The sequence below is a fragment of the Pempheris klunzingeri genome, chromosome 8, assembly GCF_042242105.1.
Source record: "Pempheris klunzingeri isolate RE-2024b chromosome 8, fPemKlu1.hap1, whole genome shotgun sequence".
NCBI lineage: Eukaryota > Metazoa > Chordata > Actinopteri > Acropomatiformes > Pempheridae > Pempheris > Pempheris klunzingeri.
This window is the reverse complement of record NC_092019.1, coordinates 10,171,434-10,196,721: the sequence shown is the minus strand read 5'-3', so window position 1 is coordinate 10,196,721 and position 25,288 is coordinate 10,171,434. Positions and strand designations below refer to the sequence as shown.

At 41.6% G+C, this 25,288-nt stretch overlaps 1 protein-coding gene across 1 annotated transcript in view; it reads left to right on the top strand.

Annotated features, from left to right (window-relative positions):
• The window catches only part of triob (trio Rho guanine nucleotide exchange factor b), a 63,404-nt gene extending 39,454 nt beyond the window's left edge, over nucleotides 1-23,950 (top strand). The window contains exons 34-60 of the mRNA XM_070835969.1: nucleotides 142-241; nucleotides 3,655-3,907; nucleotides 13,181-13,467; nucleotides 13,569-13,739; nucleotides 14,999-15,094; nucleotides 15,493-15,641; nucleotides 15,814-15,880; nucleotides 16,004-16,107; nucleotides 16,259-16,328; nucleotides 16,476-16,565; nucleotides 16,669-16,761; nucleotides 16,865-16,915; nucleotides 17,099-17,176; nucleotides 17,512-17,703; nucleotides 17,908-18,085; nucleotides 18,207-19,084; nucleotides 20,091-20,341; nucleotides 20,470-20,599; nucleotides 20,695-20,722; nucleotides 20,969-21,131; nucleotides 21,386-21,507; nucleotides 21,704-21,782; nucleotides 22,214-22,414; nucleotides 22,526-22,664; nucleotides 23,136-23,322; nucleotides 23,461-23,709; nucleotides 23,773-23,950. Coding sequence (XP_070692070.1) covers nucleotides 142-241; nucleotides 3,655-3,907; nucleotides 13,181-13,467; nucleotides 13,569-13,739; nucleotides 14,999-15,094; nucleotides 15,493-15,641; nucleotides 15,814-15,880; nucleotides 16,004-16,107; nucleotides 16,259-16,328; nucleotides 16,476-16,565; nucleotides 16,669-16,761; nucleotides 16,865-16,915; nucleotides 17,099-17,176; nucleotides 17,512-17,703; nucleotides 17,908-18,085; nucleotides 18,207-19,084; nucleotides 20,091-20,341; nucleotides 20,470-20,599; nucleotides 20,695-20,722; nucleotides 20,969-21,131; nucleotides 21,386-21,507; nucleotides 21,704-21,782; nucleotides 22,214-22,414; nucleotides 22,526-22,664; nucleotides 23,136-23,322; nucleotides 23,461-23,709; nucleotides 23,773-23,888 — 4,522 coding nt within the window. The 3' untranslated portion in view covers nucleotides 23,889-23,950. The remainder of the gene's footprint in view (nucleotides 1-141; nucleotides 242-3,654; nucleotides 3,908-13,180; nucleotides 13,468-13,568; nucleotides 13,740-14,998; nucleotides 15,095-15,492; nucleotides 15,642-15,813; nucleotides 15,881-16,003; nucleotides 16,108-16,258; nucleotides 16,329-16,475; nucleotides 16,566-16,668; nucleotides 16,762-16,864; nucleotides 16,916-17,098; nucleotides 17,177-17,511; nucleotides 17,704-17,907; nucleotides 18,086-18,206; nucleotides 19,085-20,090; nucleotides 20,342-20,469; nucleotides 20,600-20,694; nucleotides 20,723-20,968; nucleotides 21,132-21,385; nucleotides 21,508-21,703; nucleotides 21,783-22,213; nucleotides 22,415-22,525; nucleotides 22,665-23,135; nucleotides 23,323-23,460; nucleotides 23,710-23,772) is intronic.
• The last annotated feature ends 1,338 nt before the right edge of the window (nucleotides 23,951-25,288 follow it).

The following is a 25,288-nucleotide window of genomic DNA, read 5'->3' as shown; positions in this document are numbered from 1 at the left end:
TTAATGAGCTGTGAATTACATCAGCCATCATAACATTTTTAATGTAATAAAGTTGTTTTGTATGTGCAATGAATATCAACCATTATTTCTAGTAATACATTTACAAAAAATTGTAATCGTAATGATAATGTCTGGCTGCAGGGACGGAGAGGAGCTGGACAGCCAGGGAGACGCCAGCAGCCAACCAGATACCATCTCCATCGCCTCACGCACATCCCAGAACACACTGGACAGTGATAAAGTATGAACACACACACACATGCTCTCACACACACAACCTCCAGGTATTTCTTGTCATCAAAATGTACTATGCAGCACTTTAGAGATATGCAAAACGGACATTTTCTTAATGTGTCGCGCTATTCAGTATTTATTACTTTATTATTTACTTGATTACTTTTTCAGCATTATTTACTATTCAGTATATTCAGTCAGTATGTAGCTGCTCTGTCATTGGTCAATATTCATTTGCATAGATGGCCGTCGGAAGCTGCAAACTGGTTATATCCAGGCAACTTTTCTCAAGTTGTTTCCTGTGAAAGTGGCTGATTGTGCTCGAGGGAAGAAACAGTCCATCTGACAGAGCTTTAAAGCTGCGTGTTTGTATGTGTGTGTGTGCAACTGCGTGTGTTCGTTTATATATGTGTTTGAGAGAGAGAGAGAGAGAGAGAGAATCTCTGCTCACTGGGAACACGGACAGTCGGCCGTGGTTATATCTGGTAATAGCACCACAGAAGGCTTGTCCTCCTACGCTCAGTATGAGCATCTATAAAGCTAACACACACACACACACACACACACACACACACACACACACACTAGCCCACATCGACACAAAATATTTCCATACTTTTACGTCATACTAATTATAAACTGTAGCAGTGGACTTACATGAGTTAAGGATTTTCACACTTGCATTGGACTTTCCCCAGTTCGGCTTCACACACTTCTGCTGTAATCAGGAAAATAAGATAATCAGCTTAGCGTGTTCACTGTCGCTGTTTGGTTAGCTGTTAGCACAAAGCTCAGCTCTGTGGTTGTTTCAGGTAAGATAAAACCACATTGTGAAGGTGAGGAGGTGAGCGGGGTGTGTGTGTGTGTGTGTGTGTGTGTGTGTGTCATTTCACAGACACATTCACCCATGCATAAGCATTCAAAACACACAGTAACACGTGCAAATATACATTTTGCATCTCAATCTCACTTTTTGAATGCTTCTCTCTGTCTCTCTCTCTCTCTGTGAGGACTCTATGAGACCTCTCATTCAAGAGGCGATGACAGTGGTGTGTTTGTGTTAGAGTGTGTGTTTGCCCATAGTCCTGTGTGTCTCTGCTTTAGTGACTGGCTTGTGTGTCAGCAGCTTCAGCCTCCCACGCTCTCTTCACAGAGGATGCTCGTCTGTATGCCGGAGACAGGAGAGCAGAGTTTTAAGTCCTCACAGCCATCGATCTCGCTCTCACTGCTTCCAACATAGATATATTCCGGCAACCAACTGTGTTTTTTCTTCTAAATTTCTGGTGCATTTTATGTTGATAAATGGACGTCAGAGCGCTAAATTGTGGCAACATTTGTTAAAAAACAAGGATGGATTAACTGCTCCGCTCCAGGGAAGAGACACACAACAGGGAGTCATTTAACCTTCAATAGTCTGATTGTAAGCACCCACAGAGGAGTGGCAGCAACTTTTCTTCTGGCATTTGGATCTTCTAATGGATCAGGATTGTAATTATCTGAGGCTGTTTTTCCCAGGGGAAATATTCCATAAAAAAGTTAAATGAATTTTACCATTTTCCATACAACTTATGCTTATCTAGTGAGCATCTTCTAATTGCGATTTGGGACAATTTTAGTGGATTGCTGTAGAAATCAGGCTACAGTACAGTTTTCTAGCTGTTTGGGACTTCTCTCGCAATGAGGGAGTGGAAAGCAATGGAGCGACTGCAGGACAGGAGCTCAAATCCCGTTTCTCAGCTCCTCAGCTCTCTGGCTTTGCCTCACTACCAAAGGGTATGTTGCTAATACTGTGCTTTGTGATATTTGGGGGAGGGGGGTTAATGAAATCTATTTCAGTTGTAAAGGACACAAGGAACATGCAACAGGACTGTATGTACATTTCAAACACTATAAATAAGGAATGCATGTTCAATTTAAGAAGCTGTGAACCTTTGAAAGCTTGAAATGTGTGAATGATTTTAGTCTGCTAGCCATAGTATAACTTATAGTTAAGACTTTTTTGCCATTAAGTTATATTGAACATAAATGCTCACAAGATGATCAAAAACATTTAAGATTTTATAGCTTAGAATTCTTTGATACAAAAATATATTTGATGCAAAAATTTGACAAGAAGTACATGAATTGAAAATGTTTTTTAAGGTAATAATACAAGTTTACAAGATGAAGAATGAGGATCTTAAAAATCAAACTTGAAATTGAATTGGGTTTATTACTATGCACAGCAAAGAGGACAAGCTACGCATTATTTGACAATGAAGGTATTCATTTGCATTTATTGTGTTCCATGAAGCCGATAAAGTTTAACGATGTCCCAGATAATCAGAAACTGTATGTGCTTTTAGATTTCGTATTTGTATAATAACAGACTTTGTGCACCCTCTGGTGGACGGTCACCATATAGCATCTGCAAATCTCAGCCAAGTGTTGATCGGAGAAAACTTTAAGAATAAGTAGTTAGCAAAATGACTAATTTTGCTTAATGATTATTTTTATTACAGATTCATCTTACAATTATTTTCTTAATTAATCGATTAGTCATTTGGTCTGAAAATGTTGATCTCAGTTTCGACCGCTTTTGATTCGTCCGAGATTTTGACATTTCTCCTTGAAAAGTAAATCAAAATGATTATTCAATTTTCAAAATAGAGCTGGATTAATTTTATGTCGATTGACTAATCTATTAATCAACTAATTGTTTTAGCTCTACTGCTAGAGTACCTGAGCTCTTTGCAAAGGATTTTGTGTGGGAGTATTTGCTGTCTCATGTACTTGTTTGCTTGTTTATTTTGCCCATTAATTCTATTTAGTGATGCCAAAAGTAACTTTACTGAATAATCATGCTTGATGACATCAGCTTTTGTTACCAGATCCTTACACAGTAGTAGTACCTTTTCTTAAGTATTCATGGCAGTTTTATTTAAATGCAGACACAATAATAACAATCTTAATCAGTGCTCTGGTTTCAAATCTAAAATCTAGACTAGAGCTCAGACAGATATAACAATGAGTTGTCCTGTGTGCTGGTATCCATTACTGACTGGATGAGTTACCAATGAGAAGTAGCAGTATGAGCACTTTAATTTAGTGTTTCAGTCCTAAATGTGTCTGCACTCTGGCTCCATGCATACTAATGGCTGCAGACTATCCTCTTGGTTTTCCATTCCCATTCCTGCTTCATCATTTTAACAACAATCTAGTTGCAGTTGCACGCAACACATATATGCTGTACTTAGTTTCACATCATTTTGTTTCGACTTGTTTGACATAATGTATCCATAAAGAGTGTCCTATGGAGACTCCATTCATGCTTTGTGCAAACATGTGAACGGTAGAAATAAAATGAACAAATACCAAGATTTGCCTGCAGATAAACATGAATAGATTTTCACAGACATCACTTCTGTCCTTCCGTTTCAGCTGTCCGGTGGCTGTGAACTGACAGTGGTGATCCATGACTTTGTGGCCAGTAATGGTAGCAGCAGTGGGGAGCTGACGGTACGCCGAGGCCAGACTGTGGAGGTTCTGGAGCGACTCCATGACAAGCCGGACTGGTGCCTGGTGCGGACCACCGACCGCTCTCCAGCCCAGGAGGGCATCGTACCCTGCTCCATGCTCTGTATCGCTCACTCCAGGTCCTCCATGGAGATGGAAGGGCTCTTCAACCACAAAGGTAGGAGAAGAATGTTTTTGTGTTATCATACCTACACTGGCAGGTGGAGTGGAAGCTATGTTCTCATATTAAGGCACATCTGGGCACTTCACAAACACCAGGAACTTCATGTTTGGTAATGGCAAAGGTGGCCTGGAGAAGCTTTTTTATCTCACCCAACAACTACACACACATCCATGCACACATGAACACTTAAAACATTAGGGAAAACTAATAGGATGTATTTTCTGTTTGCAAACATTAATTGATGACTTGTAAAACCTTCACGTCTAACCAAACAGCTGCTTGGGGAAGCGCACACGTGTATTTCTAAGTGTTGCTATGCAACTGTGGAAAGCCCGTTGAAAGCACATCTCTCTTGTAATTATTTTAAAATATTTTCAACCTTTGAAGCACTGTCTACACATCTTTCACACATCTTATTACTGTCAGAGCCTCAAATCGTGTGATAAACACGCAGCAGCATGTCCCTTTGTTGTAATAAACATAAAAAATTAATCAGCCTTGTGAGGACTCAATCCTGGAGGATGTGATGCCAGAATCTACATCTGTTGTCATGCCCAAAGGATTTCACTAAGACGAGTCAATAACGTGGTTCCAGACATTATTTACATAGTCTTTGTGTGTGTGTGTGTGTGTGTGTGTGTGTGTGTGTGTGTGCTGTGTTAACAGCACATCAGCTCTGGTTAGAAACATAGTTGAATCATGTCCTTCTAGAAAATCAACTTCATCATAATTACCAACACATCGGATTATTCATACATAAACACACACATTAAACATTCACTTGTGCGATATATGTATATTTAGATTTGCCAATAAGAGAACAGGATATAATTTGGAGCACAAATGTGGCCACCCTGTTGAAACAAAAATACATATCATACTTTTGGATACTGATAAAGGATCATAGCCTGTTATTTCTTAGTATCCACTACAAAATATATTTCTTAATATTAGTCAGAGGTAGAAAACGTGCACACATTCTTTACCCAGAAGTACAGATACTTAAAAAATGTATCTGGTAAAAGTAGACGTTCAGATTCCACTTCTTTACTCAAGTAAAAGTGAAAAAGTACAAACTCTGGAAATGGAAAGTAAATAAGGCTTGATAAGTAAATACATTGAAAATGTAAGGAGTAATAAGTACAGATATGTGTATTAAAATATAGGGAGTTAAAATAAAATGTTGTCATTTGATTTTAGTTTTCTTTGTCTGTTATCCAGTGGGTGTGGATCATGTCAGACCCTGGTACTATATTCTTGTGAACTGTTCACCACTGTGATGACGACTGTTTCCTTCATTGTTTTTCACTCAGTTCATGCATCAGTTCATGGTATGAGCGTTGGTAGTCAGGGCTGACTGTAACCTTTATGCGATATTTTATCTCATGGGCCATGTAAGATGTTGCCGTTGATCTCCTCTCAAATTCTAGATAAATAGATAGTGTGTATACTATATTTGGCTACACTGGATATACGTACTGTATATTTATATATTATTATAAATAGTCACCAAAAACACTTGGATATCGTAACCTAACCAGTGTTTAAGTACTATACAAAGAACCAAACAGCTAACAGTACGAAGTGAGTGTAAAGGACCCTATACGTAGACCTCATTTGACACGTTGGAGTTATGAGCTGTTGTCATCATGTCTTGACAGAAGTTTCTGCTTATGCCTTCTCCTCATTAATCTTGGAGAGTGGGTGAGAGCTGCACTGCTTGTTTCTATGGTAATATCGCATACAAATATTTTGTTGGCAGCCTCTTTGTAGTCCGTATGAGAAAGATCCGTATTTGTATGTAAAATTACAGGATACTCAGATTGTACATACACATACTCTTAGCTGAATGATTTACTAGCTCAGGAGGAAGGGTAGAATATCGCAACTGCTCATTTTAAACTTTTAACTGCAGGTTTTTCTCATCTCTGTTTGCTCACAAGGGCTCCTGTTTTTATCTGGGTTTTACTTGGTTCCTTGGCTGCGCCTAACCCGCCTTCACTGTTTGTATCTGTGTATTTGGGTGGCCAGAGGGAGTGATGAAAAGGAGCTTCTCTTTGCACTCACTGGTCAAAAAAGGCTGTTGCTGAGGCGGAGGAAGACGAGGATGACAAAAAAAACGTCTTTGCTACTTTGTCAGTCTTTTGTGTTTACTGACCAACCGTGTTGGCCATCTTTGTCCAAAGTTGTTGAAGGGCGTCGGTTTAGGGGATTAGTGTTCTCTAGGAAATATCCCCCTTTCCTGCTGTGTCTCACAACCAGGAATAATTGACTGTTGAAGGCCAGTGTCTGTGTCTGGAATAAAAGAGCAGAATAGAAGGGAATGGCTCACATACAGTAGGATTAACCTCCATAGTGTTTAACAGGCAGCTGGTTGTCTGCTCTGATTACAGGATTTAGAAATAGTAGTTTACATTATATGTATATTGTATGTGTTGAGAGTGTGTATGTGTTTTCTAAATGTTTAATCAAGTCCTGTGTTCTTCCACTTACTGCTAAAGCTTGTGCAAACTTACACATTCCTGTTAAATCAAGTTTAGAGCCCTTTCATCTATACAGTATACTAATCAACTTTGCAGTTAGATTACTGGAATTCCCCTCCATTCACCAGAACATGCAGGTTGACTCTCGGTGCCTCTCAGAATCAAATAAATGCAAAGACACACACTTAATGACAGTGTTGTTACTAAAAGGACTCTGTAAGGAGCAGAGAGTAAGTGGAGGCTGGTGTGTGTGCAAGTGTGTGCGTGTTCTTACAGGAAAGAGTGTGTTTAGAGTCCAGGGAGACACACACACCCACACACACACACACACACACACAGTTGAACAGGGAGGTCTTTGTACATCTAGCCTGCAGAGTTACCCTAGACTGCACACTGTGTCAGATGAAGTGAAGATGTTGGAAAACAGAGTTGAGTGTTGAATATGTATAGTAGTAGTTCCAAACCCCAAATGGTGATTCTGAATTTTAATAAAAACTGAAATCTGAAATTTGTAACCAGCCCTGGAATATGACAGATTCTTTCACCGAGCCTTTTGCTGCTCACTTTGCTTGGATTTCATAACCAAGTCTATATTTGTTCTAAGCATACTGCGCAACTTGTGTGCATCCTAATGCCTGTAAAATATGCACCCGCCCACGCGAACTGAGTGGGTGCTTCTACAAAGGGTAATACGGTAGATGTGTTGCATGTTTACAGACATCCCTTTGGAACAGGAGAGGCACAGTGGAGGCTTGCCCAATATCCTCACAGCAGCCCACTCTCGAGGGAGGGAGGGAAGGACATACAGAGAGAGAGAGAGAGAGAGAGAGAAAGAGAGAGAGAACATCCTACTCTCTAATGCTGCATTTGACTTTTTCTTTCCACACACTGGACTTCACACATACTCTCCCTGGAATTTCAGCTGCATAGTTACTGCAGAATTATTTTTACTTTTAACTTAAAGTCCAACAGTTTTAGGGTTTCACGTGGAAATTTAAAGTCAGTTGTCGTACCTGTGGAGATGCTGTGAGGAAAGAGTTCATGTCAGAATACCAGATGCTTGATATTTGAGTAACATGGCCCGTGGAATCGAGTCCTTAGTGTCTCTAAGCCCGTTTTGCTCCATGGATTCAGCAGAGGGAGGACAGACGGACAACTGCAAGTTCTGGCTGCTGGACCTGGGTAGGTGCCTAGATCACATGTAAGAAGCGGGCAAAGATATAATGTGTCGGACACAAGTAATTTTCTTGGTTTTTATGTGGAGATGAAATTGCGATTTCTGCTTTGTTAACGTAATAGTGAAAAAAGACTAGAAAGCTGAGAAAGAGAAATGACATAAGTGATAAGTTGTTCTAGTTTGATGCTGTTGTTTGTTCATCTTGTGTTCAAGATGTTAAGAAAATAGAGTGTTTTTTGAGTCAGGCTATGCTTTCTGATTGTCTGACATAAAGACGCAGGTTTTGCTCTAAAAGCACGCATGGTCAAAAAGTTGGATAACAAATACAACTGTTTCAAGGAGGACAATGTCAAACAACCACAGTTCTACAATTATTCTGTTTTCGACTGCTTGCCCTTGTTTGTTGTAGGTTCCTCATCTGTTGTTTTCCAATGGGTTTAATGCAGAGGCCATTCACTTATCAAGTATGGATTATGTCATGGCATTATGGCAGTGAAAGTAATTTGGTGAATGCACCGTTATGTGATGAGATATTAAATCTACTGAGATCACATTGACAAGATTATATCTTGCTGTGAGGTCAGGTGGCTCTTGCACAGATGGACAGAGGGTGTTCCGAAAGGAAAATAATGAGATCAAATAGAATAGAATAGAATAGAATATGAAAATATGGGAGCTTCTCACATTCCCAGTCTTTTTTTCTATTCAATGTTTTCACAGTTGTCTGACATCAGTTGTATAATAAAGCCAACACCTAAATATCAGACTATTTAAACCAGAATATGTAGCGGCTGGTCTCTAAATTATTGCAATCTAGCACCCAAACTCCACGCTCTGCCTAACTATGGCTGTTGGTGGCAAGCCTTCCTCACCATTGTCCACATTTTTACAGATCATCTAGCCAAACCCCCCCGGCGCTTTCCCACACGCTGCACCTCAGCTCCTAAAAACTTCCCTTTGACCACACCCACTGGTGTGGGTGTGTGTCTGTGTGTTTGTATCACTTCTCCTGGGACAGATAAGACCACACGAAAGATGCTCCCCTGGTGACACCTCTGGAATCCCAGGCATGCTTCTAAGGAGCTGCGCAGACTTTCAGGATTGCTCCACTTGTACAAAAGCCCCTCCTCTACCTCCTATTCTGAGACTCAGGCACACACACACACACACAGTTGTAAATCTAGCATGTTCTTTGCAGTAGCGTGAATAAGCAGTGAATTATAATAGCCTGTCAGTAGCTTCCAGATAAATTAGCAAACATCTGAAGATGCAGTAGTGAGCATCTGGTGGACTCTTGGTGGGTCTTTTCTCAGGAATATCGGCCCACAGAGTTAAACTGAGAGGATGGTATTATTAGGAGGCTCAGTGCTGACTATGTTTAAGCAGATGGTGGACGTTTGAATGTCTGTTCATACACGTTCAGTATATGCTGCACATACTGTAGGTATATGCATGCATGTGTATTTACTATAAGTACACAGGCAGTTTGTGAACCCTGTGGAAAATTTTAAGACCAACACTAAGTGTATGACTGATGGTTATCATGGTTAACTCAGCAGTATGATGCTCTATGAGTCTGCTGATGAATGATGCCTTTAAATCGTAAACTGAATTCCCTAAAAAGTTTGAGAAAATGACAAAACTGAGATGTTTGCAGTTAAATCTTCTGTAGATGTTTACAAGAGATGCTGGCATAAATTATCCTAATGGATCATGGAAAAGCATGTCTTATCTCTGTGACTCAAATGTTCTTCTCAATTAAAAACAGTGATTATGTGAGGAGGCTAAAACCTTAGCTGGAGTCACCCTGCAAACAAACTATTTGTTCCCCAATTTTTGTTTCCCATGAGAGAGAGCCTGGCCAGCTGGTCCTGAGGTGTCTCCACAATGAAAGACACCCTGCAGGGCAAAGGTCAAAAGTCATGATCCCTGTGTGTGTATGTGTGTCTCAAGGGTTATTTTCTACTAGGGAGGAATGTGTCAAGGCTGTTGACCCCATGTTTCATTCATTTACACCCATGTTAGCGCGACCTCTTCAGCCTAATCAGAGCTCATATATAACGCCAAATGCTTATCTGTCTAAGTGCAAACGTTTTAGTCAGGAAAAATAAATGACAGGATGTAGATTTTTATTTTATTTGTATTTATTTTTTTAACCAAAGCACCACATTATCCATGATTTAGTTAGTACTGAAGCTATATTTTATATTCATGCCCGTTTATTCACATTTCCAAATCGATGAATATGTTGATAGGGAAACTTATCTTCTGCTAATGTATAATATTCCCAATTTACGGAATTCTAATTTTGATATTGGGATCTCACAATGAGGCAATATTACACCTGGGGCCACAGAGGCAATGATCATAGTTTTAAATAGTGACCTGACATTCAGTGGGATAAAAGTAATATTTTCTCACCAGAACAGCCTCCCTACAGCGTCTCATACATACTTGCTAACAGCATGGTTGCATGTTAGGTTTTGACCCTAGTGTGTCTGCAGGAAGCACGGTCTGTTTGCTCTACATGAGAAGTCCTGACTTGTGCTCCTGGCTCCCTGGTTCATTCCCTTTAAAAGCACTATTTTCCACCAAAGTGTTACATTAGGCACATAAGTAGGTGTGTGCTGTAGGTCATCAGTATCATCAGTATCAGTGTCAGTGAATGAAAATAGCAGATAGGGAGTTGGTTGTAGTGTCCACTTACTTGGTTATTTGCCCAAAGTATTCAGGACTTTAAATCCTAGTAATTCAAAAGCCTACTGAGAACTTGTACTTTCTACTTTCATTATTAATATTGGATCAAATGTGCTGGTGTTATCTACCGAAGTAACAATATACAGAACTCATAAACGAAGGTTTTAATAGTCCTTGGAGGCCAACAATAGTAGATGCTAAGGTATTCTGTGTCATCAGAATTACAGCCTTAAATAGGCTCCATGATTGTACCCATGACTAAAACATTCCAGAGGAGTATCGTAACCAATAGTTGTGACTCTGGTTTTCATTTGGTGCTGCAAGGGAGATGGTGGAGGCAGGTAAATCACACAGCTTCCCTAAAATCTATACTAAACAGAGAGGTTGCATGGAAAGATTTGCCAACAAAAGGGATTATCTACCATTAAATTGCCCTCAAGCAAGAAGGACAACCTCTCCACACCTCCTTTCTTTAGATACGCCCTTTGGGTGGAATTTATAGATCTCCAGAGTGGGACAAGCTGCCCCTTCTCTGTGAGATGGAGCAGTGTCGGCCTTTTTGTCTGGTGAAAAATAAAGTGCAGGATGAAAACAGGATAAAAAGATTTGATCCCACTTGCTCTGCCTTGACACGTTCATGTTATTGTTCGCCTGACTCATGGCTAAGAAAATCTTGCACATGGCAGCTTAAGACTGTTCGTTTGGGGTATGCTGAATATATCTCAAAATGACCTGTGCTTTGTCAGAGTGAGATGGTGAAAGGAGTCTCAGAGGAGGCGGCTTTGGAGTCTTAATGGTGCCTGATGTGGGAGATGCTTGTTATTCTGGAAACCGTTCTTTCTTCTTTCTTTGCATGCGATGTGGGAACACATGCTTCATATCAGGACAGTGCAGTAAAAAATAAGTCTCCCAGAGGCTGATAGACTGACACACATGTTCACATGCAGATGCATTTATTCAGGCTATGTGAGAGAGACAGAATTTCCACACCTGCCATTCATAAGAACCATTCAGCTTGGTCACATGGTTTAATCTCCAGCAGCTGCATGTTTTTAACCACTTGTATAGATAAATGATGGAGAGGCTGAGACCTGAACCTCTTAAAACTGCACAGTATGTCAAAGTATATGATATATAGTATATTGGTCTTGTATGCAATTACCCGATAGGCAAGCGGTTAGGCCTCATACCTCATGGGTCCAAATGCTCTGAGCAGCGAGGCCCTGGTTGATCCCTGGCTAGTTGGGCCATGTGCTGCATGCCATTTCCCTACCTTAATACCCAATCTTTCCCACCTCTCTCCACTGTTATCAATCAAAGGCATCAAATGCCCCAAAAAATCTTTAAAAAAAAAATAAGCCTTGCATTCAGACTTAAAACAATAAGAAAACGTAAAACAAACACAAATCTAATTATTTTCTTTTCTGCATGTAGTTTTGAAGCTCGACAAGTCATGATGTAATGTCATGCGTTAGGAGGTGAGTGTTTTCCTTGAGTCATCTCCAGCCCCCATTGTGATGCGCATGTATTTTGCAGTTAGGCACTCTCTTGAAGTCATGTGCCAATCTGTTCAATGGGAGGATCATGTCCTGAGATCTTCCTGTACCAAGAAATAATATTCTGATCAGCTGTGCATTTGAAGCGATAGAAATCATTTTAGAAATGTATTCAAAGGCTTTGATGAGCATCCCTGGAAAGTGTCCCATTAGGTTTCTTGGTAAATAGTGGTAAATAAAACCCTCATCCTTGGGTGATTACCAAAGTCTTTTTTTAGTATACTTAACCTTTATTTTATTTTTTTACCTCACTCTCTTCTATTTGCAGCTTAAACCATGCTTTTGTTAATCTGTGAAGTCCATTTGGAGGTGAAAGGTCTTGTCCAGGGAATGATATGTGGTGTCAGAGGTGGGGTCGCGTTTCAGTGTGACAGCACACAAAGAAATCCAACCTCTTCATTATCATCCCAGGACTCCTCGGTCAGATAGTATGTTGAGCCAGTGGAGAGGTTTTGTTTCTTGATTCAGTAATTTGAAGCAGCACTTTTGATGTTGGTGAAGAAAACCAATGAGGAAAGGGGGTTAGGGAAGGGGAAGGGGAGCAGGAGTGAATGAGCAGACAGGTGAGACTGTGGATGCATCTTTGAAGTATTCAGACAAACCCTTTAAGCATCCCTTTATCCTATATTATTTTCTCATCATTCCATTACAAGTTGAAGAAGAGCTTTCCTCCTACAGATTCCCCAAGGTGCCACCATCACTGTGAGGAGGAGGCCAGCCTGCCTACTGCACATAACACATATAAGCACTGTACAAACAGACTAATGCACACTTTATTTTTTTAATCCTATACTGTGTCTTTCTTCAGTGCTCTCTATAATATATCTATTAATATATAAATTGATCTTCCGCTGTGTGTGGGTGTATGTGTGAATGAGAATGAGAATCAACATTGTAAATTGCTTTAAACTTTGTTTGGGTAGAAAGGTGCAATATAAATGCAGCGCATTTACCATTGAGTGCAGAAAGACTGAGTATATACAACTTAATAAGTCTTAATCAGAACATTTTTTTACCAAATAAGATTCATTGAGGTGTATTGATAATTTTTAGATCATATTGCACACTTTGCAGTCGAATAGCCTTCAAATATATTCAAATATGGGATGCATTAACAAGTGTTGGTGATGTAAACAAACTCACAGCACCAGACAACATTAACAAAAATGGGTCATTGTCTAGTGTAGACTCAGGCAATCGGCAAATTGTTCAATTTATACTTATATTTATATATAGTTACAGTTAATATATAGTTTATAGTAAGACTTTTTATCTTTGGATCATGGATTATGCCTCAATACTCGTTGTGATATCATCATCAACCCTTTCTTTCTTTTCTCCCCCTCACGCTTAGACACGTTGTCTGTATCCAGTAATGATGCCCTGCAACCAGGCTCCAGCCAAACCCTTGGTCCTCACAGCTCACCAGGCCCCAAACGTCCTGGGAACACCTTAAGGAAGTGGCTGACCAGCCCCGTACGGCGGCTCAGCTCCGGCAAAGCAGACGGCCACGTCAAGAAGCTCGCCCACAAGCACAAGAAGAATCGCGACGGCACAAGGAAGAATATGGACACAATACCCGGCTCGCAGAAGGACTCTGACGACAGCGCCGCCACGCCACAGGATGAGACACTGGAGGAAGTAAGAACAGACAAAACGGGGGCCCACTCAGAACATTTATTCAGATTTGATTTTGACCTAACACCTGAAAATCATTGTCATCCTTCTCTCCCTCTCTCCAGCGTATGCGTAATGAGGGGTTGAGCAGTGGTACCCTGTCCAAGTCTTCCTCATCGGGCATGCAGAGCTGCGGCGAGGAGGAAGGGGAGGAAGGGGCTGACGCTGTCCCTCTACCTCCCCCTATGGCTATCCAGCAGCACAGCCTGCTGCAGCCTGACTCACAGGATGATAAGGTGGGTCACACAGGGCAATCTGAGTACATAGAAGCCCTTACATAAATATACATGGTACATTGTATGTAGAAAACACAATGCACAATACCACTCAGGAAAATTAAGGGTTGTGTTATCTAATTCATCTAAGCCACAGCAATGTAGATTCATGTTTTTATGTTCTTTATTTTAAATGGGTCAAACATGCATTTGCATCATATGCACATGCGTCATATTGACAATATGATGGCATACAAATACAGATATTATGTGCAACAACGGAGAGGAGAAATAAGGTATCATAGATTAGTGCAGGCACCCAAAAATAAGTTGTTGTTCACAGGGAGATGCCTATTGAAGCTGTTTAACTTTTAAACTTGGATTTGTATATTTTGATTCAAACAAGCAGGTTTTTGTGTCTTGTCCCACGTAGAGTTGTATAAATATCACTTCATATCCACACAGAGCTTACAATAACACATCTAAACTTTTACTTTGGCACTAATTACTCTTTTTTTTCTCTTATTTTTTTTTTTGATGGTTGCATGTTCCTTCCTTCAGCATTATGTTGATTTCTGTTCTGCTTCTCTTCTCTCCCAGTTTCCCTATCTCTCCATGTAAAAACACATCATCATCATCTCCACTTTGGATCCTTCTTTATTTAACTTTTTCTCACCTTTTTGTTTTCTTTCTGTGACCAAACTAATCGTCATTCCCTTGGAGTGTAATTGTGTTACCGTTGCTGAAGTGAATACTCCATTTATGTGTTGCTGCAGTGGCATGGTATGCGTGGGACTAAATGGTGACTTCCCATTAAGTCTGGTTTTGAACAGGGGATCCTTTTAAAACTTTGCCGGCCACTATGCCTCAGAGTGGGCTGTATTGCAAAGGACAACTTTTTCTCCAATGGAGTATTAAGCAACACCGTTTGCTGTACATAAGTTGTTTGACCGGTCATGTTGCTCGTGCTTGAAGAGCAGTCCAAACCCTGAACTTGCCCTTGACCTAAACCCACCTCATAACCCCTGTTTCCCCAAGACCAGCCTTTGATTGGCTCCAACTTGGCCCCCAATTAACCCTTTTATTAGGGCGATCACACACACACCAAGTCCTTATTTGGACATGTGGAATATCGGGGGCCCAAACTCAACAATGGTGAGCGTGATCACATACACAGAAGTAGCCATTGAGAATGTATGACACCTGTACGCATCTAGCACTGCCAAGTTTACATTTGTCATGTTTTACATGTCTTTCTTCCATGTCTCTCTCTTTTTCAGTCCGCGTCTCGTCTGTCCGCTCGTCCCAACAGTTCAGAGACGCCCAGCGCTGCTGAACTGGTCAGTGCCATCGAAGAGCTGGTGAAGAGCAAGATGGTGAGATAGAAATCATAAACAAAACTCACAAGTACACGCAAATGTGCCACATTTGTACACAGAACAATCCTGATAGAGGTGTATACAAGCACACACACACACACACACACAATAGTGTTGTTGACAGAGAATGGCATCATGGCCTACTAGTCATCAGGACTGTGACTCACTATGCCAGCTGTCCACTGTTCCAACAAGTGGGCAATATCCCCAACACACACATGCTCACTGGCTTACATCGAGTACAGTGCAGACACATGCTAAAGTAAAGTTTTCTCTCGGGTTTTACTGGGTTTTATGTTAAATAAACAAAACATCACAAAGATAAGATCAGGCACATCAATTGTATTTCAGCCTCTGTTTTTTCAGCTCTGTGACAGTTCCTCCTCTTTTCTCAGTCACTGGAAGATCGTCCCAGTTCTCTGTCAGTAGAGCAGGGCGACAGCAGCTCTCCCTCCCTCAACCCCTCCGACAACTCCCTCCTCTCTTCCTCCTCACCCATCGACGAGGTGGAAGAGCGCAAGTCTGGCTTCCTCAAGAGAAGACAGTGAGTTAAAAGCCTCGTTAGTGTTTTGATAAACAAAACCTGCTTGAGTTCAATCAATTAATCACGTTTGTCCTCATTTGTGTGCTTATATGGAGCATATCTGATGCTCAGCCACAGTTAAGTGCATTACATTTGTATTACACTGTGACCATTTCTGTTTTGTGTCTCTTAGTTATGTGCTCCTGGAGCTGGTGGAGTCTGAGAGAGACTATGTCAGAAACTTGGGATCAGTGGTGGAGGTAAAAAAAAGAAAACAAAACAAAACAGAACAGATAGTAAAGTACATTAACATTCAGCTTTCCAAGATAGTTTTTTTATCAGTGTTTGCTGGGTTACAAATGAGTTGCCTTTCCTCCCCTCAGGGCTACATGAGCAGGATGAAAGAGGAGGGAGTTCCAGATGACATGAGAGGAAAAGACAAGATCGTCTTCGGAAATATCCATCAGATCTATGACTGGCACAAAGAGTATGCTGGCATATGTCTTCTTCACAAAACATGCCCTATGCCCCTGTATTTGTATTACTTGCCCCAGCATTAAGACAGACAACATGAAATAAAAAAATTACCATATGCTCCTTTACATTATGTGTTTTTTTTTTTCTTGATTGGTCCACAGTTTTTTCCTGGGAGAGCTGGAGAAGTGTTTGGAGGATCCTGACAGGCTGGCTCCTTTATTTGTCAAACAGGTTAGAAATTCACTTTTGTTTTGTATTTGTTGAGATTATCAAGTACAATTTGTTGAATTTAAAAAAGAAAGTATAGGATATAACATTTCCTCAGCTCTCAGATTTTTTTTCTCACCTTTTTGTTTCTTGGTTTTGTTCCAATTGCAGGAGCGGAGGCTACACATGTACATTGTGTACTGCCAGAACAAACCTAAGTCTGAGCACATTGTGTCAGAGTATATTGACACTTACTTTGAAGTAAGATTGTCAAACGATTTCACACTTGCAGAATGATCTCTGTGTTGTATTGTCCAGCTAACTAGTGTGTCCCAGAGTTGATAGTATTTTTATCTTTCATCAGGACCTTAAGCAGCGATTGGGCCACAGATTGCAGATCACTGATCTGCTAATCAAACCTGTCCAGCGTATAATGAAATACCAGTTACTACTGAAGGTAAATCCACCATAGCGTTTCTTTTTTTGCAGGCTGTATCAGGTTAAGGAAAAGCTCGTCATATTGAACATGCATATTTTCATACATTTTGACTTTTTCACAGGATCTTTTCAAAATTTCGAAAAAGGCTGGAGTGGATACGACCGAGCTGGAGGTAACGTGATGCCCAGGTTTCAATTCAAACTTTCATGAAGTGATGATGGACAATAATCTATCGTGTGTGCCACTGTGTGGCTACTCGAGCCACATGAAAGAAGACTCACATTCCAGTCCCAAATGATTTTTTCTTGACTTTCATGTAGTCTCTCTAAGTTTTTACTCTCATGTTCTGCTGTAGAAAGCTGTGGAGGTGATGTGTGTGGTCCCCAAGCGCTGCAATGACATGATGAATGTTGGGCGCCTTCAAGGTTTCGATGTAAGACTGCTTTTTATAATCCCAGATGTTTGTGCACGTCTGTGTTTGTCTGTGTGAATGCTTGGACATGTATACTAAATCAAATTAGGTAACAATGTCAATAGTTTAGACCCTGCAGGGATCCGTTTGTGATTCCAGTCACCTGCCTCTAGGTGTCAGCGTGTACTCAGTTTTGCAGATATGTTATCATTTCTTGAGGTAGTGTGTGTGGTATTAGACATTGCTTTTGTTTTTGTTTGTTTTTTTCTAATGTATGAGAATTGTTAGAAAAACTAAAGCATGCTTTACTCTACTGTCCCTGTCTTCATTTCCCTCTGCTCTCACCCTTTCTTCAGGGTAAAATTGTGGCACAGGGCAGATTGCTTCTCCAAGACACCTTCATGGTGTCAGACCAGGATGGAGGACTTCTATCCAGGATGAAAGAGAGGAGAATCTTCTTGTTTGAGCAGATTGTCATCTTCAGCGAGCCAATAGACAAAAAGAAGGGCTTCTCTACTCCTGGCTACCTCTTCAAGAACAGCATCAAGGTTAGTGCAGCTCAATAGGATCACAGGGACCTCTTAGAACATAATGAAAGCCTGTAATGTATGTTCATGTGCTGTAGATTCTACCGCGGCTTCTTAATCAAACTACTTTTACAAATGTCAATAACTGTCCTTGCCGTATTTTTTCCCCTGCGACTCTTCCTCCCCCTTCTTCTCTCTTCATCATTTCCTGACTCATCGCTTCAGGTGAGCTGGTTGGGCTTAGAAGAAAATGCAGATGACCCCTGCAAGTTCACACTCACCTCCAGATCATCTAGTGGCAACCTGGAGAGGTACACCCTTCATTCAACCAGCCCTGGCATCAGTCAAGTCTGGGTCCACCAGGTCAGCCAGATACTAGAGAACCAGCGCAATTTCCTTAATGGTAAGAGAATGCTGTGCCCACTGCTGCACACACAAGCCTAATTATAACACCATAATGATGCTGAGCTTGGTCTTTTAGTGGAAATGCGCAAAAGTAGCATTATGTTTGTCCTCTCCCACAGCTCTGACATCCCCCATAGAGTACCAGAGGAACCATGTGGGTGGTGGCGGGCCGGGTGGTCCACCCAGCAGTAGCAGCAGTAGTACTGGAGGCCTACCAGGAGGCAGCAGCTCCAACAGTACTTCCAATATGGGAGGGGGAGGTGGAGGTGGCGGCTCTGGAGGATCAGGGAGCAGCTCCTCCTCTCTCTGCGGCCCTCGCTCCCGACCTTCCCGCATCCCCCAGCCATCCTCACGCCTCCCCCAGCCCGTCCACCACCACCACCCGCCAGGCCCCGAGGGGCCCGACAGATCAGCAGGTATGTGGTCACCCTGCCACCTTCAGTCTCTCCCCTCTAACCCTTACTCAGACATCACCACAAATGGAGAGCTGTTAGCCTCAGAGGTCCCTAAGATGAGGAGGCTGGACAACCCACATGGAAGTAACAGTAATAACAGTAACAGGTCATCGGACAACATTGAGGGCGGTGTCAGACTTGGTCTGGGGGGCCATGAGGAAACCCAGAAAGCTGCTATACCACAGATGGCCGTGGCTCCTCTGAATCTACCCCTAAAAAGTCCTCGAGTTGGGACAGTTTCTCCTCTGATTTCACCTCAGTCCCCTGGAGGAGGGGGAAAGGAAGCATTTGCTCCCCCCAGCCCAGCTCATAAAGGCAACTCTTTCTGGGCTATGGTCCCTGCCATGCCTCCCTCTCCCGCCAGCCGGCCTGGTTCCTTCTCCTACCCCAGTGACAGTGGTGGTGGAGGAGACTCTTTGGGCAGAGGAAGCCATGGGACGCCCTCTCATCACCGCCACTCCACTCACAGTAAGGACATAGACCGCATGAGCACCTGCTCCTCCACCAGCGAGCAGTCCATACACTCCACCCAGAGCAACGGGGTAAGATGCCACGTCGAGGCCCAGGCTTAAGTGAGGCTTACGGCTACTCACTAGTCACTAACCCCGCCCTCACTGACTGGCTGTCAGCCTGTCAGCCTGTCACCCTGCCGCTGGCTCTGAGAATGGCTTGTACATGCAACGACTACTACACTGGAGATTAATGGCTAACTGAGTGCACTAACTTCACCGACAGTGTGTGTGAGAGAGAAGTTTCTGGCTCTCCCAGAATGTACTAACAGTGTGGATCTGACTCATCGAGCTACTGTTGTATCTGCTTTCTTAGACACTCTCTCTGGGTTTCAGTATGTGTTTGCATCTCAACTGCAGCTAATAGACACTAACCATTACCAAATGATTTTAAAAACACCATTTCTCTTTGGTCTTTTTCATCCATACTTCCACAGGAATATTTTTATGTGATAACTAATGACCTCTGGTCAAAATGTTGAGGAGCTTTCATACAAATTACTTCCTTTCTCCTTTTTTCCTGTAAACTTTGCAATGGTTAACCTTGAGTCTGCATAAGCTGCTGTTTGCTCCACTTCAGGCGACTCTGTCTCTTCAAACTGAGCGTCTTCTATATTTCTTCTTGGAAATTATTTTCTCCACACTTTCCTTGAAAACACAGAGTTCTGTATTTCAACAGCTCTGACCTGAGGATCATAACTTCTGCTTCATAACTTCTTAGAACATAACAGTAGAAATCAATTATTGCTTTAACCATACCGCAGCAAGACAAAAAGCATTTTGCAATACTTCCCTAGCTGCATGCGTCAAGCATATTAGCAAGGTAATTTGTATGTGTTAACCATCAATCAAATCAATCAAATGCATTTGATTGGTGTGAAATTACTGATACACTTCTGTAATTCCCCTTCTTGGGAATGTTTGTGCATGTATTTTAATGTGTGTCATGCACAAACTTGTTGGTTGTGTAGTCTCACATTGTGTTTTATTTATATTTGTGTGTTTAAGTCTAAAGCTTCACAATCTTCTTCTCCAACAGAGTGAAAGCAGTAGCAGCAGCAGTGTGTCCACCATGTTGGTGACCCAGGACTATGTGGCAGTGAAGGAGGATGAGATCAGTGTGGTGCAGGGTGAGGTAGTCCAAATGCTAGCCAGCAATCAGCAAAACATGTTCCTGGTGTACCGGGCAGCCAATGAGCACTGCCCTGCCGCTGAGGGCTGGATCCCTGGCTATGTATTAGGACATACCTCTTCCTCCGTCACACCGGAGCTCCCAGAAGGAACCATTAAGTAAGTATAAGAGACCTTTCTCATTTTCCTGAGACATAAACAAGCACATGTACATTTCAGAATTCATGATGATAATGCAAAACCGGAATAAAACTGAGATTTCTCTCCTCTGGTCTTGTTTTCTTCAGAAAATCATTATCATGGCACACAGCTCTCCGCATCCGCCGAAAGTCTGAGAAAAGAGACAAGGAGGGCAGGAAGATGGAGAATGGCTACCGCAAGTCTCAGGACGGCCTGGCCAACAAAGTCTCTGTCAAGGTAGAGAGCTCAAAGATCATTTTTACAAATTAAAAAACCCGTTTGCTCTCTGTCCTTGCTTCACATTTTAATTTGTCCTCACACTTTCGTTACAGCTTCTAAATCCCAACTTCATCCATGATGGTATGTATACATTTTTCCTTTTGACCAATCAGTGAATGAGTGTGTGTGCCTAAAAATTATAAAGGAAACATAAAGAAATGAACCCATAAACCTAAATAAGTAGATGTTTGAATTAGATATTATGGTATTTTTAAAATCTGCACATCTATCTGTTCATGTCATGGGCTCTTACTTTGAAACTTCAAGCTGTTCAAGGTACAGTATCACTGTCTCTGATCAGCTTTTATTTTTATTCTTTCTCTCCAGCTCCTCCAGAGTTCCTCATCCCTGTCAGCGATGTAGCATGCGAGAGTGGCGACAGTGTCACTCTGAGGTGTAAAGTGTGTGGTCGACCCCGGGCCACCGTCACCTGGCGCGGACCCGACAACGACACTCTGAGCAACAACGGACACTACAGCATCACTTACAGGTGACAGCATATATGTTTGCTTAAACTGTTTTCTTTTCTTTGAGCTGTATCAAAACATCAGCATGTTGTATGCTTGAAGTAATAAAGAACTTTATTTCAGCCACACAGATCCAAACTTAAATTCAGTGTACACGATGAGAAGGCAAATGAGAAGTTTGTTGTAATGTTGTTGTATTGACAAATACATTTGGCGACGAAGCATGAAAGTTCAGTGGTTTATCGTTTCTTCCTTCCTTCTCTTTTTTTTTTTACAGTGAAACAGAAGAGGCAACTCTTCGTATCCTGGGAGTGTCTCTAGAGGACAGTGGTGTGTACACCTGTGTTGCCACAAATGTAGCAGGCTCTGTCACCTCCTCAGCCAGCCTCAGAGTCTCGGGTGAGAGTCCAGTCATGGTATAAGCATGTATAGGGTATACGGCTTGATTACTGGCTAAATTGTGGTAATAACACCACCTCATTCAGGGGTTTTGAACTTCTTAAACAGTACCGATTAATTTACCTTTTATTTCTTACAGACATACAAACAAATAAAACTATATAACATTTATATATGTAACAATGTGTGCTCTCAGGAGTGGCTGATGATGGCAGTGAAGTCCTCTGGAAAAGTAGCTTTGAGTCCCACTACACAGAGATCGCTGAACTAGGAAGGTAAGAATGTACAGAGAAAATCCCCTAAAGCTTTAACTCCGGACTATTTGACTATCATGCGATGTTCTTTAACCACAACAAAGCTAATAGATTCTCAGTATTACTGGCATTACCACCAGTGACAGTAGTAGTTTGGATGAGGAGGTATTGCAATTTCTTGCTAATTGACTGCAATATTTGTTTCTTGACGGATCTGAACAATTGAAGTGAATGTAAAATCCCTAACTGATTCCAGTCCGTGCAAATACACCATAGATACTGTACCTTAAATGTCAGGGAGAAGATTAAGAAATTGTAGAACAACTTGAAATGAGCATCCACTAAAAGATTTGAAAGAATACCTGCAATTTCCAGGCTTCAGTGTGCAATTGTGGCCCACAATATTAGATAGACATTCATATATTCTTCTGACCCTCATTTCTGCTCCCCAGGGGCCGGTTCTCAGTGATTAAGCGGTGTGACCAGAGAGGGAGTAAACGGACAATTGCAGCAAAACATGTTAACAAGAAGCTGCTCCGTCGAGAACAGGTGCTGCAGGAGATCAGACTCCTACAGACTCTGGATCATCCCAACCTGGTCAAGCTGGTGGACACGTATGAGACGGCCAACAGCTACATACTTGTACTAGAGCTGTAAGTACAATAGTGTTTTCATGTTGTGATTGAGGAACAGAAATTGTTTATCCCTGTGAATTTTGAATATGCTAATGAGATATCAAATGTATTATGTGTTTCTGTTTTCAGGGCAGACCAGGGACGCTTCCTGGACTACATAGTGAGCTGGGGCAACCTGACTGAGGAGAAGGTGGCTTTGTACCTCAGAGATATTCTCGAAGGTCTTCACTACCTGCACAGCTGGAGGATAGCCCACCTTGATCTCAAAGTAAATTAAAATGTTCTTACATCAGTGTAGAGTTAGAGACCAGATGAGTCAATTAGCGGAAAACTCATAATATTGTATACTATTTGTAAGACAGTAAATTTATTTTAAGCAAAAATAGCCAAAATCCTCTGGTTCCACCTTCTTAAATGTGAATATTTTCTGGTTTTTGTAGTCTAATGCAATAACAAAATGAATATCTATGGACTTGTCTGACTCAAACAAAACGATACATTTTAAGACTGATTTTACAAATAGGTCAATGTGAAGAAGGGTCTTTGATGCATAAGTTGTATCACAAGATGGATTTCAGGTGTTTCCTCACCAGCAAGCTAAAATGTATTTCTTTTACATCAGCATCAGCAAACCACTTAGAACTATTTAAGCTGAATCTTAGTTTGGTGTTTTGGTGTTCAGAAAGATTTCTTTGAGTCAAGCACTTGTTTCTAAACTTCATTTCTTCTGCTCCTGCAGCCTGAGAACATTGTGGTGGAACACGCGTCTTCCCAGCCAGTGATCAAGCTGACAGACTTTGGCGACGCCGTTCAGCTGAACCCTCTCTCCTCCTACATCCACCCTCTCCTTGGGAGCCCAGAGTTCTCTGCTTCTGAGCTGGTCCTTTGTCAGCCTGCCTCACTGATGTCTGACCTCTGGAGCTTAGGTCTGTAACCAAGAACAGTTATAGTTATGTCATATATTGTATAGGTGACTTGATACACACATCCACTAATTTCCTGTTGCAAACTAATGGACTGACTGACAGATTAATTTACTGGTGTTTTGACTGGATGATTTACAGGGGTGGTGACCTACGTTGTTCTAAGTGGTGCCTCTCCCTTCCTGGATGAGAGTTTGGAGGAAACGTGTCTGAATATCTGTCGCCTGGACTTCAGCTTCCCCGAGGACTACTTCCAAGGAGTGAGCCCAGCTGCCAGGGACTTTGTCTGCCTGCTGCTCCAGAGTGAGCCGGAGCGACGGCCCTCTGCAGCCTCCTGCTTGCAAGAGCCCTGGCTTCAGCCTCGAGGTGTGATAAACCGAGACACTGGACATGCCTCCTTAAATCACACACAGCCACCAGCGGTGCCACCATCTCAGAATAATCACACCTCACATCTGGACACCTCCCGGCTCATTTCCTTCATCGAGAGACGGAAACACCAGAACGATGTTCGGCCCATTGGCACCATTAAGGCCTTCCTTCACAGCCGCCTGCTCAACCACATCTGAAAACAGGTCACTGGGTAGATGTGACAGCAACATGTTCCTGTATTGTTGTGGTTTAGAAGGAATCCATGCCTGTCCAGCAAACTACGGAGGATGAGAACCAGGTTAACTTGGTTCACTTGAGCTGTGGTAAAACCCCACCAGCAACATTTCCACAATGATCACCTTTTTGTTCACTAAGCCACAAAAGTCCTGCTGCTGCTGACTGACCGACCTCTGCTGATAAACTCCCCCCCTCCCCCCACACCTCCTGGTAACCTTGGCATACTGTCGTTATGCCGGCACAACATATGAACTGATGGAATCTGTTTGAGATTTCAAACCTTGACTTAGCAGGGAGAAAACCAAGCTTTCTCAACAAGCCAGCGTGAGCAAGTCTTGCGTTTTGGACAGTATTAAACAGAGAAAATAGAATACTGTATAATAAGAGTAATTCAGGCTGCTTTCGGTTGAACACAAGAAAATGTTTTTTTGTAATGAGAGATTACTTTTTGTAAATGAAACCATGTACAGTGAGGAAACAGAACTGTCTTTATTCATACCTTTTGGAAAACAAAGGTGAGTGAGTAAGTAGGAAGAGAACCAGAGTTAAGATGTGTGAACAAAGTGGCACCCATCAGCAGGGTCCACTTCTTCTAGAACAAGATGAAGACCAAAACCATGTTTTCCAGAAACGCATTGTAGTTACATCCAGTGCAATAGTTTGCTTATCCTTATGCCCCCGTTCAGTTCGAAAGGTGAAATCATTTCAGTTTGTGACACTAAGAGAAACTAAATTAACTTAGCTTTAAAGCTAATCGGCAAAGCTTCTCAGATTTCTACCTGCATCCGCCTTATATGTAAATAACATATACCTGCCTTTCATTCTCATTTTGAAGAATTTGTCTCAAATGAACAAAAACTATTTAATTTGCTGAGTATTAGTGAGTCTATGGAGTCACTCCCTGCAGACCCTCAGCAGCTGAATTTCACTATGAACAAACTGCTATTAGAAATGCACTCATATTTTGCATCAATTCCCACGTGCAATGTTGCAGCTTTAACATTTATGCAACTATTTATGAAGACTTGTGTTGTAGCCGTATTCTTAAAAAGGCATGTACGTACCTGGTACTGCGATAGATGTCTGTATTGTGTTAACTCTTATGTATTAAGTTCAGTATTAATATCTGCAAAACCCCCAGAGGAGAAGAGGGTTTTCAGAAATAATGTATAAAAATGTGTATCTACAAAATATAGGCACTTATGCTTTCATTTTGTCATTGTTATGTTTTTATTTTCTGTAACAATACCAAAGTTGACTATGCTTTTTTTTTTTCCTGCTAAAATGTGTTTATGATTTCTCATGTTAAGTTATAACAGACCACACTGAACCCAGACATCTGAGTGTTTACAAAGGTTCA